Source organism: Mastacembelus armatus, chromosome 8 (genome assembly GCF_900324485.2).
Source record: "Mastacembelus armatus chromosome 8, fMasArm1.2, whole genome shotgun sequence".
NCBI lineage: Eukaryota > Metazoa > Chordata > Actinopteri > Synbranchiformes > Mastacembelidae > Mastacembelus > Mastacembelus armatus.
The window spans coordinates 16,244,831-16,260,461 of record NC_046640.1 but is presented as its reverse complement, the minus strand read 5'-3'; the positions used below and the strand labels follow the sequence as shown (position 1 = coordinate 16,260,461).

The window sequence follows — 15,631 nt, the reverse complement described above, 5'->3', positions numbered from 1 at the left end:
AGTTGTAAAAGATTAAACATGGAGAGCAAAAAAACATCTGAAAAATAAAACAGAAGAAGCAAATCTCAGGGATACTTTTGTAAGAAGTACAGGTATAAGCCAAATATTTGTGATTCATTACCCTCACTCTTAATGTTCACCTTTTGAGACATGAGCACTCAGCTACAAACAGCTATGATCAACAATAGAGGACACAGCCTGCTTTTCAACAAATCTGAATTCTAAATAACTTTTTTCCCCGGTGTCTGTGTTTTTGCAAATTGTATCCACTTTACTAAGAATCATTCACACCTCACATTATATTGGATCACTTTCTGAAACACATTGTTACAAGGGACATTTTGTAACTTATTTTTTCTAGCTTCCTGGCAATCACTGATGCCAGTTAATGTGCAATATGCAGCATGAGTGCATATTTATTTGAAAATCCTGTAATGTGCTTATAATAATGTACAAAAGTACAGTAACTTCAACAAAAAAAAAAAAAAAAAACACAACATGATATTTACTGTGATAGATTTCCTCCTCTAGCAGATTTCTAGTCAGGGTTTGACAGGGTTATTTACATGATTTGTAGTAAACAAAATAAGCATACAAAAACGCTGGAAAGGTCCTTTAATTGGATCTAAAGTAACTGCGTGCTCTCTGGTGGCTGGTCTGTTTACTGCAGGTTTCTGTCTGTCAGGGTGTAGAATCTACACTTTAAAATAAAACTCATAACCTCTTAATCCCCACACTAATAACTCACGAGTAGACGGTGGCTGCTATATTTACCAGTTCAATGCAAACAAGTGCAAAAATGTATTGGATTCAAGTAAAGCAAAAGGAGCCGGCAGACAGCGAGGGCAGTTTTATTAAAGCCCACCTCTATGTGTGTTTATTGCAATTTAATATGGAGTGTAAACTTCATTTCCTCACAGCATTCCTCAAGACTCAGTTTTAATTTTCTGCTTCTCTCCATACTGTTCCCCGCTGACCTTGACTTTCCTTTGAGGCTGGTGTCTTCACATAACTGTGTGGTTGCCGTGGAAACTAGCAATAGATGCAGAGATGAAGCCAGATGTGACAGAAAAGGATTTATTCTGTTTTCTAGTCATGCATCCGATTATTTGTATTGTTTGTAGCTAGATGAGTGAAACCAAACAAAATAATGACTCACAAGTAGTCCGTATGTATTTTGTCAGTTTGTTTTTATTTTTCCAGCATAGATCAACTAACCTGTCACTGCACTAATAAGTGAGTTTCTTCCTTTCTCTAGGCCTGCCAGTTAAATATCCACTATCTGAAGGTAGCTCTCCTGCCTGCTCCGTCTCTGTTTCTCTCACTCCTAGCTTGCATTACACTCACTTTACTCACTTTTGATTGTTTGTGGAATTCTGCTGGACTTCCACAAATTAATCTGATTTACTAACAAAGGCTCCCAACACTATATGGTAGAACCAACTGAATTTTTTATACACAAACTAAATTACTGCAATGCAGTGTTTATTTTCTTGTAGTTGACCTCACACACCTAAGCCCTGACTTACTCCTCCTTTCTGTCTCAGTATTTCACATGCCTTCACAGGAACAATGAAATCATATCTTATGAGATTTTGCAACACATGCAGCAAACACTGCAAATGTCAGATCAAATCTGATATTTGCAGTGTTTGCATGTCACTTTCAAGGCCCAAACAATAAAAAAGTTGGTGTTTTTCCAGAACAAATAAAGCAAATTGCAATAAGATCTGTAGCATAAAAACATTAAGAGCCACTAGTATGAAAATAAAATTTAACACAAACACCAAACAGCATTATTGTTAGTAAATTTGTGGAGCACTCAGACCTTTGGTGGTATCATCATCCTCACCACTATCAGTTCGCTGTGAAGAGGGCTTCACACCTGCTTACACCCTCTACTAGTCTGCCACTGGTCTGGACTATAGAAGGCTGTTAGGACATAGAGCATGGATTGACACTCACCCACAGTAACTGTGTAAAAGAGCACACATGCTGGTTCTTGATGTGTTTAGTGGGCATGCCAAATCTCTCCACACGATGGCATTCTTATATTTTTATAAGACTGACGTGTGGCTCTTTTTTCCAACTACTACTTTTCCTACTTTTGTTTGTGTTTTTGTGAATTGTTTATGCTGTGAATTTGTCTTTTTTTTTTTTTTTGTATAGAGAAAATGGTCTGTGTTAAGAGAAAATGTCATGTAAGTGTATTATGAAAATGAAAACTAATGGCACTAGGTAGTAGATAGTAATTTGACAACAGAGTAAATAGTGTGAGCTGCAACAAGTAGACAAGCTACACCGACTGTGACCAGAAACAACGTAAGCAGAGGATCACAACATAATGCAAATGTTTCCTGCCAGAAAAACATTACAACTATACATGATAAAAGCACCAACAGTGCTTTATATAAACCTGACCTATTTCCTATCTGCCATGCATACCTCTAAATTTGCAAAATTTTGGTTAGACACAAACTACACTATCCTTGGTTATACACCCCGGAGCTGTGTCCAGGTAGTCACCAGCCTTTACGCTTGATTTTAAGGCATCACGAGTCAATGTGGACATGAGTTGTGAGCAGTAGAACTAAAAGTAAATTTGATGTATAAGACTTTATATTTCATTGTCTTTGAACCTGTTTGAGTTCCTATTTATTTATCTTTGGACCCCTTTGCTGGATTGTGACTCATGGGTTGATAACCACTAGACTTTCTAGATCACAATCAGTTTTATATAATTCACAATACAATAGATATATAACATCACATTAAATATAGATAACATTGTAAATATACATTTTTTAGCTGTCCCACATGATTATGGAAATCATAACCAAGTTGTAATAAGTTGTATGTGAAACTGACAATTTCAAATTTGTACTTCCATTACTGTGAGATTTTGGTGACAACATGAAAATCTGTGTAACAATAAAATCCTGCCTTTAAGATATCAACCTGTAAGAGACTTGCATTCCCTCTGATGTTCTCCTTACATTTACCACTGTGTTGTAGTACTCAAGTCACACTTAATTAACTGTATTGAATTACAGTTACACAGCAGTATCCCAGGCCTCACCCAGAGAATTTTCCATATAACTACAACTGACACACCTAGTAAATATTGATACTAGTCTGCTGTTACTGTAATTGACCTAACCAGGTGTGCATGTAGAGTCACTTAACCTGATTCATCTTGTCCAGTATATTTCTAATGAAGAGTAGAAAAATGGTTGGCCTGGCAACAGCCTCTCTGCGTCCCACCAGTCTGCTGTTTTCCCTGCTCTATCTGACAGAAACAGACAACCACTGGAGCTGTGATAGGAACTAGCAGGGTCCTAATTGCTCTTTTTGTTCAAAGACGCTTGGCAGGCCAGTCATTATAACAACAGGGAACCTTACAACGCTGGCAACCCCCTGCTGACAGCCCACCTCACAATTTCACCCTAAATGCATCACTAGCGAGCTCTGGCTGAATATCTGTGAGGATGTGTGAATACAACGAAGAAACTGGCAAGTCAGTTGGAAAAAATAGATCATTATGTTATCTTTACATGGAAATAGACTGAACAGAGAAGCTAAGCAGTTGTCTTTGATGATGAGTGCATCCACTAAGGCATCACCTTGCAGCAAATGATAATATAACATAATTACAGAAACTATCATTGTGTATTAACATGCAATATCCAGCATGAAAAATCCACTAAAAATATCTTGAGCAGGATTGAAAATGTAATCTTGCCACTAATGACTATCCTTTATTTACGAATAATGTAAAATATTGTATATTGATGTAAAAATGTTGCTTTGTCATAAATGTATGTCATTAATTGCTTTTTTGCATTTTCAACCTATTTACCGAGATATTTTTGTTATATTTTCAAATGCTTTTGTGGTTTTTAAATTATCAGTTGTTTTAGTTTGTACTGAAATAAATTCTTATTTTTAATCTTATTTTATCTTAAAATCTGCAGATATAGTTCTATGGTGATTAACAGCGAGCATGAACACTTCCTGCATCCCCGTGTTTGTTTTCTACTGAGAAATATGAAGTAACCAGTGATCACATCTTGCTCATGGCAGTGTGTGATCAGCGGCCATATGTGAATATCTGACTCCAGACCAGCTGATACCAGCATGGTGATTCATTTATTTATGCATGTCTTCTCCTCAAGTCCTCGGGGATGAAGAATCACCTTACGTAGCATTTCTTAGATGCACAGAACAGAAATGTGCAAACAACTTATTTTTGTTTCTGAGACTGTATTCATCTTTTAGGGTTTTTTTGTGAATGCTAATCTATCAAGCTGTCCTTAAAATCCCACAGCAGCAGACATATTCAAATCCTGATTATACCATTTACTTTAATGCTGTATTTACAGCATGTATGTGTACTGTACACCACAGAAAGCAAAGCTGGGCCACGGGAAGAAAGTGATCACACCGTCAGACCACCGGCGGTTCAGCCTGCCTTCAGGTAACATGGACCGGGTCCGACTCAATGACTTCAACTTCCTGGCCTTGCTGGGGAAGGGCAGCTTTGGCAAGGTGAGAGCCACAGACACAGATATTATGTAACAGCACCACAATGATTTTAAAGATGAGTGTCGAGGAATGTCTGATAGTGCTGTCATGCCCACATTTGTGTGTTTTTATTAAACTTCTGAATCTCTTCGATTTATTAAGACCTTTGGCCTTTTGTCTCTCCACGCACTGCAGGTAATGTTGGCAGAGATGAAGTCAACAGAGGAGCTGTACGCCATCAAGATCCTCAAGAAAGATGTGGTGATCCAGGATGATGATGTTGAATGTACAATGGTGGAGAAGAGGGTCTTGGCCCAGAGAGACAAACCACCTTTCCTCACACAGCTCCACTCCTGCTTCCAGACAGTGGTGCGTAAAAACCCCAGCTACCGCTGCTTATGATTTTTAATGCACATTTCCTGCACTGCTGCAGAACTACTCAGACAAGCCAAAAATCTCACTTTACCTGCTGTAAAGGGTGCCATTGTGCTCCTTCATTATTCCTTCATCAGCCATCTAATTCAGTCCCCAGCATTTTAAGCAGTATGCGTCCTAAAGTGTCCGTCTATTCTTACATCTGTATTTGCCTTTCCTAGTTACATTAATTCACACTCTTTTGCTGCTGCCCTGCAGAGAAAATTGATAGTGAGGTGAGACCAACCCTGAATACAAAGTCTCCAGTATGACGTCAACTCTTTGCATAGACAGTGACACAAAGAGTCGCCAATAAAAAAAAAACAACACATTTATTGATCAAAGCTTCCTGACCTATATTAGAGGTATATAACCTGACAAAGCTGCTCTACTGAAAGAATGAATGACCTTCATCATTTTAATATCTCAAAGCAAACATGTTTCATAAGATATATTGTGGTACACCATTACATAATATCTGAATATTACACATACATTATATTTACATCATTCATTTTCTGCAGATCTTTTGTGTTCCGCTCATACTGTGATTTTCTTTGTGTAGCATCTATTCAGAGCTGTTCTTTGGACAATAACCTCTATTTTTTTGTAGGATCGGCTTTATTTTGTGATGGAGTACATTAACGGAGGAGACCTCATGTATCATATCCAGCGTATGGGCAAGTTCAAGGAACCACAGGCAGTGTAAGGACATTTTAGAATTTTGTTCTTATAGAGACATTATGATTTATGTTTTAGGGATTATTAGGATTCCCTGGAAGACAGTTTAAATGCTTTACAGCCACCACAAGTTAGTACCCTAGGTACAAAACCCCATTACTCCAAATTTGGTCTGCATACCAATATTAGATAACAATGCATGTGTATTTTCTTGTACTCCGTAGAATTATTTTAGTTACCATTGCTTTTTGTTCTCATTGCAGGTTTTATGCTGCAGAAATTGCTGTTGGTTTGTTTTTCTTGCACAGAAAGGGAATCATCTACAGGTGGGTTGCAGCATAGAGGTCACCTGATAGACAGACTGAGAACAAACTGCATGGAAAATAATTGGTTGTGAACAGTTTGGAGATGGTGTATGAAAAGGAAATTGGAGAAAAACATGATTGACAGGGTGAAGCTGAAAAATGAAAAACCATATGGAGAACTGAGGTTAAATGATAAAATAGTTTAGACAAACTTTGACACAAAGACTGATGGGCAGAGGAAAGCAAAAGACATGAGAATCCAGACGTAACAGACAGACAAAGAGAATGGGACATTAAAACAGGGAAGGAGCATGCATGTCCTATGGACAGGGAAGGTAAGAGAAGGGATTTAAAAATGGATGTGTAAATTCAGTTTTGCTAGCCTGTGTTTAAACTGTAGAGTTTGGAGGTGAGAATTAAATTCATGGTAATCATCTTGATGGAAAAAAGCAAGAATAGAAAGTAAAGAAGCGCTTGACAGAGAGTAAGGTCACCCTGTTCTTTTTCACTACTTCACCTTAAGACTTACAGCTATTCTTCTTAATCCACCAGCCTTGTGTTTGGCATCCTGACTCCACACTGACAGATGTAGCTATCAGATGTGGTGACTGAAGGGAGGAAAATGAAGGACATAAAACACAAGCTAAAGTGCAGACTGAATGTTAAGAACAGAAAAGCACAGAGGAAGCAGGATGAGGAAAAAATGAATTTAATGATGATTTCTTACCCAGTGTATGATGTATAGTGGAACAGATAAACTGCTCAGAATGGAGCAGGTATTACGGAGCAACACTGGGTTGTCTGTGCTCTTATCCAGTCTGGACAACAACACGCACAAAGTATCAAAGCAGTCACAAATCCAGACAGAAAAACAGAATTACCCAAATATTCACAACCTGTCTCTGCTGCAGGGATCTGAAGCTCGACAATGTGATGCTGGACTCTGAGGGCCACATCAAGATTGCTGACTTTGGCATGTGTAAGGAAAATATGTATGAAGGCATGACTACACGCACCTTCTGTGGTACTCCAGACTACATTGCACCAGAGGTGAGACATATATGATAGGGAAATAGATTAGAGTAGGGATAACACAACATTTTTGCAATTCTTGTCCGCTACCTTGGGGATTGCAATTCCATGTTTAGAGAATATTGGCTTGTATGGTGGCTTTTCCAAAGCAAAAGCACCAGAGGAATAATTCACTTCATGTTTGTTTTAAATAAGTTATAAAAGCAGGTGTGTTTTTAATGATTATAAGCTTTGAGTGTTGCCCTGATTCTAAGTTCTGTGAATTAGCTACCAGAAGTCACTAGTTGCAATATGTGTCTCAAAAGCAAGATGACAGCCTGCATATTCCTGGTATTTTGGCTTCAGTTTTGCACTGAGGGAGAAAATGAAAGCACACCATCAATCTTTATATACAGTCTATGCTCTAAACACTTAACACACTTAAAAAATTGAGTAGTAAACTTGCTACCAATATGACAAGATGAGAACAGAAAGTTGGGCACTATAACTGAGGGGGTCAAACTAAGAAAACCATCAGTTAACGTAAAATTAGCCATTACAAGGCAGCATGATATGTGAGGAGGCACTGAATACTTTAGGTTTACTAGTCCACATTGTTAGGTACAGCACCACTAAAAACTTTCTGAGATTCATTTGTCACAACACCACAGATCCCAGTGTTTCAGCGCATGAGCTGCAAAGGCAAAACAGCAAGAAAGCAGTCTCAGTCTGCCCCACAGGAATCACATAGAAGTGGCTCTGTGTTTTAGAGTCTTATCAAGAGCTGATGATTTTTACCAATCACTTGATTAACTGTGTATTGCCATGCAGTTTACTGTACAATAGATGCAGTAGATGAGACAGAATAACTGTCCTATGCCTTATTATCTCGACCTAAACAGTGTTCGGATATTTTGGAGTGGTGTGTTTAACAGTGGTCACCATACACATTAATATGCCAAGGAGCACTGATTGAGGATATTATGCCAGCTCCAAGTGTGCCATTGCAGTTTGGCTAAAAAATGTCACGCTCCTGACCAAATATCATCAACATGACATGACGACATTGAAAGTGTTTACACTTATGTTTTATTCATTTGGCTGATGTCAGTAACCACAATGATTGTCATACTGTAATTTATGACAAAGCAAGTACTGTGAGGTGAGGAGCTCCAAATAACCAAATAATTCATTTAGATGTGCAATTGCTCAGAAAACAAGTAATAACTAATGAAAAAGGAAAATGGCTTTATGGAAGGTACACACCGAATTTAATAAGATATTTGTCTGTTTGGTAATATGTGTATATACATAAACTTATATGTTTGCCTACTACCATCTGTTTGCATTGACTCACGAGGAGGCTCCATGTCTCTCAGTTGGTGAGGGAAGCCCTTTCTCGGGGTTTCTCACAGGAAGCTTCATCTAGACAGATCTTTTTCAGTGCTTCCAGGACAAAAATAAACCCAAGACACCTCAAAGTTTATTTTTTTGCTGCATATTGATGGCTACTGTATATAATGAGTCATCTCTTCCCCTTCCTGACAGCTCGTATCTTATCATACCTACCCGGCCCGACCTATAGAAAGATGTGTTTCCAGATGTATTATTTGTAAATCCAGATGTAAATTTGAAAAGTCACAATAAACTAAGAAGTGTTTCCCTTCCAGTGATACCAAGCTCATCACTATAACCCTTTAAATGTAAGTACAACAGCTAGTTTAATTTGGGTATGCAAAAGGAGGGTAGATAACTTATATTAATGCTATATAGCACACCATTTGATTAGAAATGCATATTACTTTGGGACAAAATATCCCAAGAAGTAACTCACTGCAGTGTTGTCTCATTTATTGGATCAGGAGACACCAACACTTGCATATCATGTGTGGTCTAGGTTACAAGAAAGATGAACAACAAATTGTAATTTTGTGAACACTTGTACTTAACTGCTGCTGCTAAGGGTGAGTACAACTGTAATTACGCTCTTTGCTTGTATGTCTGATTATTAGCGTGTGTTCGTGTGTGCGTGTGTGTGTGTGTGTGCGTGTGTGTGTGCGTAGATAGTGTGTGGGAGGGAGGTGTACTGTAGGATGGCAAATTGGTTGGTAGGAGAAAGCGCCTTTGTTAGGGTAGCTCAAAATAGCTGACTATATTTAATAGTGAGTTTAGATGAGAAGAATATTACTACGAGTGCTACTGTGATGATTTTATGGTCTTTACTACTCTAACACTTCAGCATTTATCTTTAAACTTCTTGTAATCCAAATATATTGACAAAATGGAAACAGTTTTCCCCCAAAACTCAAGCTTTTAATTTTTTTGTTTTGTCAATTGTCAGATTATAGCATACCAGCCCTATGGAAAATCAGTGGACTGGTGGGCTTATGGAGTTCTGCTGTATGAGATGCTTGCAGGACAGGTAATATGTTGCTTTAATTTCCTTATTTTCTAACATTACATAACACTGCAGACCTACTGTATAGTATAAAAAAGCTATTTTAAACAATACAACAAAAAAAAGAAAAAGATCAAAAAAGACTAGTACATAATGATAAATTCTAATAACATGTGTCTTTGGAACAAATGAAATGCACCAAAAAGTTAAACTAACACTTACAGTAAGAGAAAAGCAGCTTTTGTTAAGGTTTCCAGTTTCCAAGCAACAACTTGGCAGAGGATAGTTTTCTTATTGGAGATGGATCACACATGGACACTCACAAACACACATGAGAATAAAACAAATAACAGGATTTGATGTTTGTTTTTCACTTACAAAGCAGCAAATGTAATACCATATATAACTACATGTCACTTTCACTGACACTCATCTGTGTAGTACAATGCACAAGAAAAGGACCCCAACTGAAATAACAGCGACAGGCCAGAGTCATGTAACAAAAACATGACTTACACACACAGCAGCCCCCACTGCTCAGCTCGCCTTCACCTGCTGGATTTGTCACCTCAGTATATGTTTTGTCAGGTTTCACATAGCAACCTTCAAGCTGTAGGATGTCATAACTTCCTACTTTTTATCTGAACTCTGTGACTCTGTTTCTCTCCTTCAGCCGCCATTTGATGGAGAGGATGAGGATGAGCTCTTCCAGTCTATCATGGAGCATAATGTGTCCTACCCCAAGTCCATGTCCAAAGAAGCTGTTTCCATTTGCAAAGGAGTAAGTTCAGAGGACTATGCACCATCTTATAAAGAATACTGTACCACTGAAATTCATGCAGCTGCATTGGCCATTTTTTATTTAAAGGCATCACAGAATGCAACCTTCTGAGCACCTATCACCCCTAACCCCTGTTTACAGGCGTGAGGGGGGCACAGTGGCTGTCATCTTTAAGATAAAATGTGAGTCCCTACTTAGAGCCAGTTTGTCCCCTCTGGGCCATTGTAGAAACATGACTGCATCTGTGAAAGGAGACCTGGTCCTGTATAGATTTAACAGGCTCATTCTAAGTACAAGAACAAATAAACCTGATTACATGACTATAACACCATCAGAGCTATTTTCTTTCAGACTACATTATACAGCGTTTGTGATAGCTGTGAAATCAATCTGCAATAGTTATGCTGAAATCCTGAAACAAACATGCTGAGTCATAAATTTCACTCTTTCAAAAACAGTCCTTTATTTGGCACACACCTGGACACCACTTCTGTGACATCATCACAGTGAAGCGACAGCATGGTTGTCATAATCATGATTATTTGCCAACAAGGAAATGAGTTTTCAGAGTGAATTTACACCCCAGAGTCAATTTACACCCCAATTACTCCCATAGAAGATCCAATAAAGATTCAGGCCCAGTCTGATCAAGTCCTCAAACAAACCCGCCTTTGTTTATTATGATGTTACATCTTCTAGCTGCGTGCTGCCGCGGAAAATAGCTTTCATCATCTCAGAGCCAGTGACAAAAGAAATTATCCTGACCCCTCTTATTGTTTGCTGCACATCTCATTTGCTAAACGTATTCATGTTAAAATTGAAAATGGCTCCTGACTCAATATATTGTGCTATGAAATGACAGCACAATTTCCTGCAACTAACTAAGCCAGTTGACTGAAATGATTGTCAGTCTGGATTAACATTAATGTGATAAAGTCATATAACACATGCAAAAAGCAATGACAAAAATAAGTGGATGGGCTGTACTAGCTTCCAAGATACCTTCTCCCTCTTTCTCGCCTCACTATTTTTACCTTCTCTCCCTCAAGCACCAAACTGCCTCTGTCACATCTTCTAATCCTTCTTCCTCTGCCTGTCACCAGCTGATGACCAAGCACCCATCAAAGCGTCTGGGCTGTGGCCCAGAGGGTGAGAGGGACATCAGAGAGCAGGCCTTCTTCAGACGCATTGACTGGGAACGATTGGCCAACAGAGAGATCCAGCCGCCATTTAAACCAAAAGTGGTGAGTGACGCTGTGTTTGAGGGGGAACATGGGCTTAAGACCGAACGAATCAGTCAGTCATGCTCTATCATCTGTATTCGTATAAACTGTACATGTTTGGGGAAATGATTTGAAAGACTATTTATTGTTAAATATCAATACAGGAATGTCTTGTTTAAAAGAATATTAGAAAGCGTCCTACTCATTGATTTGTAACATTGCCTGCAATGATTGAAAAACAACCACAGGTAGTGTATCATATTGTGTGACAGTCTTATTGTGTGCCATATTGTCACTTTAGCAAACTTTAAAATATATTTCCATCCACATGTTGATCAAATTTTAAGCAAAGTTACAAAAAACTGAAAAATTAAATCTCCATCTGTGTGATGTACTGTATTCAACAAAGGCCCACCTGTTCTCTGCTGCTTTCCACCAAGTATGGCATTTTCCTAAATTCAGTCTGTCTACACATATTTTAGCTTATTGTATACACATGGTTAAAACTAAACTCTGTCCTGCAATAAATCCTTCCTTATTGGAGGTGATGACGTTCAATTTTCACTCCAACAGTTTTCAAAAGGTGTTGATTCAAGCCTTTGATTATTCTGGAGGCTGTAATTTGTGCTGCTGTTGAACTGTTATTAAGCCTGGCCCCAGTGATATAAATGTAGAAACACTTAGTATAATGCAATGCAGTTCAACAGTGCCACAAACTATATCCTCCAAAATGAATTAAAAACTCTTTAAAACAGACTGAATAAAAATTGAACATTATCATGTTCGTGAAGAGAGGACTGCTGTTGCTAGTAAGAAGATAATGAGATAACAGACCCCACTGTATTACTATTATGCAATCATATGCTTACATTAACCTTTAGCTCAATGTCTCTTTATAATTCACCATCTCCACCTACACTAAAAGTGAAAACCTATGGGTTTGGTATTGTTGAGAAAGTTCTTAAAATAGTCCTAAAGAATATATATATATATATATATATATATATATATCAATCAAACTAGTGTGTTTTATTTCTCTCAGACTCTTGTTTAACTTTGTTTTTCCTTCCAGCAGGCAGAGTGTGATGCTAAAACTAGAAAAAAATGATCATTCCCATCCTTAGAATGCATGACTTGAAGAATTCAAATACTTTTGCAGTCTTTAAGTGTGCATGAATGGGTGCCTATTGTATGTGTGTGTTCCCATTCATCTTCACCCAGAGCTTGAGGCTGGATCACAGCTGTAGCCACCAGCACCACTGCCACTGACACCTGTCCCCCTCCCATTCCTCACCTACACCTAAACCTCCTCCTGTCATCACACACGCTCCTGTTCTGTTTGCAGACCCCTGCATCCTCCATCCCCTTACCATCCAGAGTGCCTAAAGCAACACGAACACTGCCACCGAGGATTAAAAATAGCCCTCTAAGAGCAGAGTTCCCTTTGCTTCAACACAAGGGCCACAATAAATGTAGGGTTACACAGCGGATGTATCTGTCTCCACTCACATAGGGGGGAGGAAAACATTTGCTAAAAGTAGATCCATCCATTCAGGAGGCCTTGTGTGGTGTATCGCTGTTGTGAGCTCATATAATGCGTCATTAATTGGACTGAAGGGACTCACAAACAAAAGACCCATCTGAAGCTTTATGGCTCGGCTTCTGTAAAATCACTGAGCAGCTGAAAATGCCTGAGATGCTGATATGTCTCCTGAGAATGTGTGTAGCAAGGAGCACATGCTGAAACTACTACTGTAAACTGCAGGTTTGTTTTTGTTGCCTATTACTCAGGAATATGTCTCATTTAAAAAGGTCATGACTGCGCTAGTACACAGCAGTATCCTCATATATATTCATCAGCTGTTTGAGACAGAGCTACATACTGACGCTGATGACCTCCACTGTGGATGTTTAGGGTTAGCGCCAAATCTAATTACAGCTTTTGCCCAGCTACACATCAGGCTTCAACATTTTCCTGCACCACCTTCCCTCTGGGATTGTTGGGAAGGTTTCTAATAAAAGACAAGAAGAAAATCATTTTAATCAGGACTCTACAATCCTGTTACCAGACCTCTTTATGCAGTCTTTTACAGTCCAGAGATCTAACAAATGTTCAGTCCTTTCCACATCTGACGTCCTTTTCATCTCTTTCAGTGTGGTAAAGGAGCAGAAAACTTTGACAAGTTTTTCACACGTACCCAGCCGGTGCTTACCCCTCCTGACCAACTGGTTATCGCCAACATTGACCAGAGCGAATTTGCCGGCTTCTCTTACATCAACCCTCAGTTCATCCACCCATCCATGCACAGTGTGGTATGAGAAGGGAGCAGTACAAAAGCACAAACTGTTGCTGACTACAAGATCCTTCCAAACTCCAAGAAACACCCCACTGTCAAAAGACTCACATCATCTTCTAGAGTGTTCTGTCTACTAGTTATCAATATCTGTGTACAGACATGACTGATGAGACTGCCGCAAAATGTTCAAATCCTGTTTGTGGGCATGTTAGTATAATCTGAAGTGGGAGCAGGAGTACATAGCACTGGTATTTTTGCATCATTTACCCCAGACATCTCATAATATGTTCTTTATTCTGAATCTACATCTATGTCAGTGTTCCTTCAAACCTGCAGCCTTTTACTTGTGTATGAATGTGTTTCAGTATCAGTTAATATCTTATTAGGTATTAAAGATGCAAGTCATCCCAGTCATGTTACCCATCTTACTGCGCAACAAGCTGCAATGCACGACAAGAGCAGAACATGCTTTCTGCTCTGTCCCAGCTTTATCTACTTCTGAACTGCTACATGTGTATATTATATTTATATATTCACAAAAGAGGTAGTATACTGTTACATGAGTGCCAAAGTAGAAGTGGAAGAAAACATTTCTATTGCAGTTCTTGAAGTCCTTGTCATGTTTTTCCCCTTTGGCCTTCCCAATAGTGTCAACACTATAAAACCCCTAAATGGGGACTGTTTATCTCTGTTGTTTTGTAGGACGTGGAGCTACAGTATATCCAACTCAATATAAAGAAGCAGAAGCACATTGTGTGTATCTAGGCCTTTTCAGTGCAGTGGATGTTGCCTACAGAGGATGGATATAGGGTCAGAAAACTATGAATCAAGAGAGGATGTTACGTTTAAAGATGCTATTTCCATATGCACAAAGCAGCTCTCTGTTGCATGCTTATTTTCCGACTGTATGAGCAGTAGACTCTAGAATGCTGTACACGTCTGGTATCATTGTAAAGTTTAATATTATGATATAAACTATGTTAATATAATTGTTGTTTTGAAAAGTCTTAGTCTGAAGAAAAGCTTCTAATTGTTAAAGGAAAAAAAAGGTTTTGTTCCTTACTTATGTTCTGCTCAACTTTTATGTCTAACCCTTTACTGTGTGTCAAGCCTTTTTTGTAAATATGTTTCACACCAGATGTTTAAGAAAGAGAAGTTGCAGATTTTATACTACAAACTGAATGTGCTTTTACTACCATAGATGGTTTGAACATTTCTATGTTTAGATTACCCCTAAGGAGAGATATATAATGTTTGGCTGACTCTTTAGTAGCTTTGGTATCAGCAAAACTTGTTATATGTATTTCCACTATTTATCCATTGTTTTCTACTACTCAGTGCATAGAGAATATGCAGGACCTACTGTGTGTGAAACGGTCGAATGCCCTGTTGCCTTGGTCGTCTCAGGGCAGATCCTTCTTTAACAAACTGAATTCCAAACCAAGTTAATGGAATGAGCATTTTAGAGCCTTTGGTGGCTGAAATATGTCTTTTCTTTATATATCGTGTGCATGCGTGAGGCAAGGCCTGATCTAAGCATGAGAAAGTCCCCTGCATGACACAGAGATCCCCAGTGTGGCGCATGGCGTTTCCCCACTTTGTTGCACACAGTGAGATAAACCCATCCAACAAGCATCATGTGCTTTTTCTGCTCAACGTCTTTTCTCACTTGCTGTCATGTAGCGCAGCCTGTCATTAAGAGGCTGAATTATAAACACACAGATGTGGAAAATGCTTCTGTTTGCTTTTTGTTTCACGGTGCCAAACTGAGTCTTTTTGTTTGTTTGTTTTTTTTTTTTTGAGAGGCTACTACTGAGGCACAAAAAGTTGCAAGTGTTTTGTAAAACTGCAAAATTTAGATCTACCACATCTATTTACACAGCTTAACCAGTGAATTAGTTGCTTAACATGTAAACTGATGTTGCAGCTGGACCAAAACGAGACTTTTAAGGTTAAAAGAAAACTGAATGTTTACATGTCTCACATTGAGAATCTGT

The 15,631-nt window shown here is 38.6% G+C and overlaps 1 protein-coding gene across 6 annotated transcripts in view; it reads left to right on the top strand.

Annotated features, from left to right (window-relative positions):
* prkcab (protein kinase C, alpha, b) overlaps positions 1 to 15,631 on the top strand; it is an 80,884-nt gene extending 65,253 nt beyond the window's left edge. For 3 of the 6 annotated variants that reach the window (XM_026324638.1, XM_026324635.1, XM_026324640.1), the window contains 10 exons: positions 1,259 to 1,288; positions 4,408 to 4,548; positions 4,720 to 4,893; positions 5,552 to 5,643; positions 5,883 to 5,945; positions 6,836 to 6,974; positions 9,277 to 9,357; positions 10,007 to 10,114; positions 11,218 to 11,358; positions 13,492 to 15,631. In XM_026324638.1, coding sequence (XP_026180423.1) covers positions 1,259 to 1,288; positions 4,408 to 4,548; positions 4,720 to 4,893; positions 5,552 to 5,643; positions 5,883 to 5,945; positions 6,836 to 6,974; positions 9,277 to 9,357; positions 10,007 to 10,114; positions 11,218 to 11,358; positions 13,492 to 13,656 — 1,134 coding nt within the window. In that variant the 3' untranslated portion in view covers positions 13,657 to 15,631. The other 3 variants (XM_026324639.1, XM_026324637.1, XM_026324641.1) reach the window with 2 other exon arrangements.